This window comes from Frankliniella occidentalis, unplaced genomic scaffold (genome assembly GCF_000697945.3).
Source record: "Frankliniella occidentalis isolate FOCC.00 unplaced genomic scaffold, Focc_3.1 Scaffold1, whole genome shotgun sequence".
Lineage (NCBI taxonomy): Eukaryota > Metazoa > Arthropoda > Insecta > Thysanoptera > Thripidae > Frankliniella > Frankliniella occidentalis.
In genome coordinates this window covers 135,660-138,738 of record NW_026267131.1, presented here as the reverse complement: position 1 = coordinate 138,738, position 3,079 = coordinate 135,660, and the positions used below count along the sequence as shown (strand labels likewise).

Below are 3,079 nucleotides of genomic sequence, written 5' to 3'. Positions count from 1 at the left end.
TTTTATAATTAGTAAAATGGCGCTGGCTGGCTGAGCCGGTCCGCAAACGTACGATCTTGATAAGGATGTGGCTGGATAGTATCCTTAGGAAGGTCGAAGCCGCAGCCGGAAGGCGTGGAAGCGTGAGAAGCGGTCGAAGCGGAGACAAAACTCTACATTAACGCCCTAGGCAGCGCCCCGCGGTTATAGAAAGCACAAAAACAACTCCAACGCATGTACTCAATCCTCCATCCGTGGAACCCAGACGAACATCGAGATTAGGATTTTATTCAACATTATCGAATTTGGCGCCAAAACTGTCGTCGTGTTATTTTTTGGTTTCCGAAAGATATTTTAAACTTTACTTTCTTTTTTTTTGGAATTTTGATTCGGTTTCTTTCCCTTGTGACATGATCTTGTACTAGCACTACTCTGTGTGTGGCGGGGACCGGAATTAGTTGGGAGCTGTGCGTATTACATCACTTCAAGAATATTAAAGAAAATAAAAACAGGTATCGTCCTTACGTATTGAAAGATGGTTTGCTTTAACGGCAAAAAAATATTTAACAAATAAATCCAAGAGAAATCGTCTCATATTCGGTTTTAGTGCAAATTTTTCTTTTACACGTTGCACAATTTGAGAGAAAATAGAACACAAAAAGGGGCCTCCCGTCAGTTTCCGGTCCCCGCCGCACAGGTACCGAGTCACCACTCCCCCCTGTTCGCTTAATATCCATCCGAGATGCCGTGTGTTCGTAGTCCGCCCCGGTCAGCGGCGCGGCGGTCGGTGCAGTGCCGCCCCATCGTCGGCGCCCCGCCCCGCCGTGGTCCCGACCAGGTTGTCGTCATAGCCGAGTTGTCCGTCACCGTGATGCCGCCACCTGGTGAAAGAAACCAAAGGTTTTACCTTTTATTGTTTAGAAACGTAGTGGACTGTAGTACGGTGCACGAGACAAAAAGTTGTCAGAGCGAATACATTTTTAGGTAAGTCAAGAAATTCGCTGTGGCAGCTAGGAAAGTAGTCAGAGACAAGAGTTCGTTGCCACAGCGAACGTGCATTTTCGAGTTCGCTGTAGGAACTAACTTTTGTCTCTGCAGAGTCATGACTATTAATGCTGACTAAATCTTAGCTGCCACAGCGAATTTCTTGGACTATCCCAAGATTAGCAAAATGTGTTCGCTCTGACAATTAACCGTTTTTTTCTCAGTGTGCATCAGTGCATATGTTTTCTATATCTTTGAAGTTGTAAAGATCGTTAAGGGAGGCGCGTTTTGAGGCGCACCGACTTGTTTCCAAGCTTAATCCAAGAGCAAAAAATATTCATCGTCAACTGTTTCAATCCTAAAGATTTTATTTTAAACGGTGCAGTAAAAGAAGGGGCACGGATTATTTACCTGCCCTACTTGCGCCCCCACTTCTGGAAGAGGCCCATGCGCTGGCAGCGGCAGTTGGCGCCCCAGAGGTTGCAGCGGCAGGACGAGTTGTAGCAGCAGTCGTTGGGCCGGTGGTCGCAGTTCCCTCCCCGCCGAACGCACGCGCGCCTGAAGATATAGATCAAAGAAGATCGTCTGCTGACAGTTACACTGCTTTATAGCGATCACATTCCAAAGCCAGGCAGAAATAAAGTCAAAGAAATGTTCGTAAGGAAAATAAAAAAGTCAACAAAGGTATACGTTCCAGCCGCGGAAAAAGAGACCGTAGAAAACTATAGACGACAAATTGAACGAAAGTTTTAAAGCCCCTTCAGACAGGCAGTTTGGCCTACAAATGTATGCATCCTATAAAATAAAGATGAGTGGGGTGGTGGCATATGGTCTGGCCCCTAGGTTTGTCCCTGAACTACACGCTCCTAACGTTCAGCACACCTTGATTTTTTTTTTGCAGTGGAGGCCGATATTCACTGGCCGGCCCGGGACGGGCGCATCTGTTCAGGCGGAATGACTTCACTGTTCGGTGTCTCTGAAGACCCGAGGAAAAAAAATGGAACGTAAAAAAAATTTGACAAGGTCAGGTTCTTGTATTCTGAGCACGCCTGTCTGTCCAAGACGCCCCCCCTCCCTTTTTTCTCTTTTACCCGGTCCTCTCCAACGAGCTCAACATGTTGCTCCCATGCCATGCAGCGGCCCCGTTTGGGATAGGCTGATGGGAAAGGCAGGCGATGGGTCCGGGACATAAGGCACCGTGAAAAATGGTGTATTTTATAACATATGGTTTTGAACGTTCAACTTTGGGAGCAATTTTTTTTAATGAATTTATACGACCGGTTTTGTTAATTTAGGACAGCCGTTGCCATTGAAATCTGCAAGTGCCATAATAATTTTTTAAATTTTACAAATGTGACATCGTAACTTGACGATATTTTCGTTCGGGAAAGTTTGACCCGCTGAAACCTACGAATATATTTTCACAGTGAGAGGAGGGTTGCGGCAACAAAAAGAAGAGGGAGGAAAGAGGAAATGATGGGGGAAAGGCCGCGGGGACGACTACGGCGAGGAGGGTCGCAATGGTCTATCTGTCGTCTGCTTGTTGATCCTGGTGATGGCGGGTCGTGGCGGGGCGTGGCGGAGCGTGGCGGGGCGTGGCGCGGCGGGGCGTGGCGCCGTGGCTGTGCGGTGTGATCCAATAAGCCCCCTCTCCTCTGCCCAGCCCGCCCGGCCTGGCCCGCCCGGCCCGCGGGTCTGCGGTGGCGGTGCGGCGACCACCTGACGCCCCATCTCAGACCCCGCCCCAGGTGCTGGCGGTGGCGGTGGAGCCCGACTCTGCCACGTGACGCGTGCGGTGGCAGGTGCAGGCGCCGCTGCAAGTCGGGAGTTTGGCGAGGGCAAACTACTATACTTGCGAGGGTGGGGAAATCAGCGACAGATATTAGAGGTCAGGAGTCACGCGGCCCTTGTAGCTGCCTCGTCATATACCTATGGGGAAAGAGATGTCTTTTCTATTTAGTTTCTTTACTTCATATAACTATTGGGCCAAGGAAAAGTGGATTAAAAATAAAAATGAATGAACAATCATTTAAGCTAGCAGGCGCTTGAAGTCTTGAAGTTCTCCTTGTGATCTGATTCTACTTGAGTTTGTGAATTGGAGCAGCTTTAAAGATTA

At 48.6% G+C, this 3,079-nt stretch overlaps 1 protein-coding gene across 2 annotated transcripts in view; it reads right to left on the bottom strand.

Moving 5' to 3' along the window:
* The window catches only part of LOC127752335 (uncharacterized), an 83,276-nt gene continuing 80,197 nt past the window's right edge, over positions 1–3,079 (bottom strand). The window contains exons 3-4 of one of the 2 annotated variants that reach the window (XM_052277394.1): positions 1,375–1,548; positions 1–860 (exon numbers count right to left, since the gene is read on the bottom strand). In XM_052277394.1, the coding sequence (XP_052133354.1) occupies positions 1,380–1,548 (169 nt within the window). In that variant the 3' untranslated portion in view covers positions 1–860; positions 1,375–1,379. The remainder of the gene's footprint in view (positions 861–1,374; positions 1,549–3,079) is intronic. The other variant, XM_052277400.1, reaches the window with a different exon arrangement.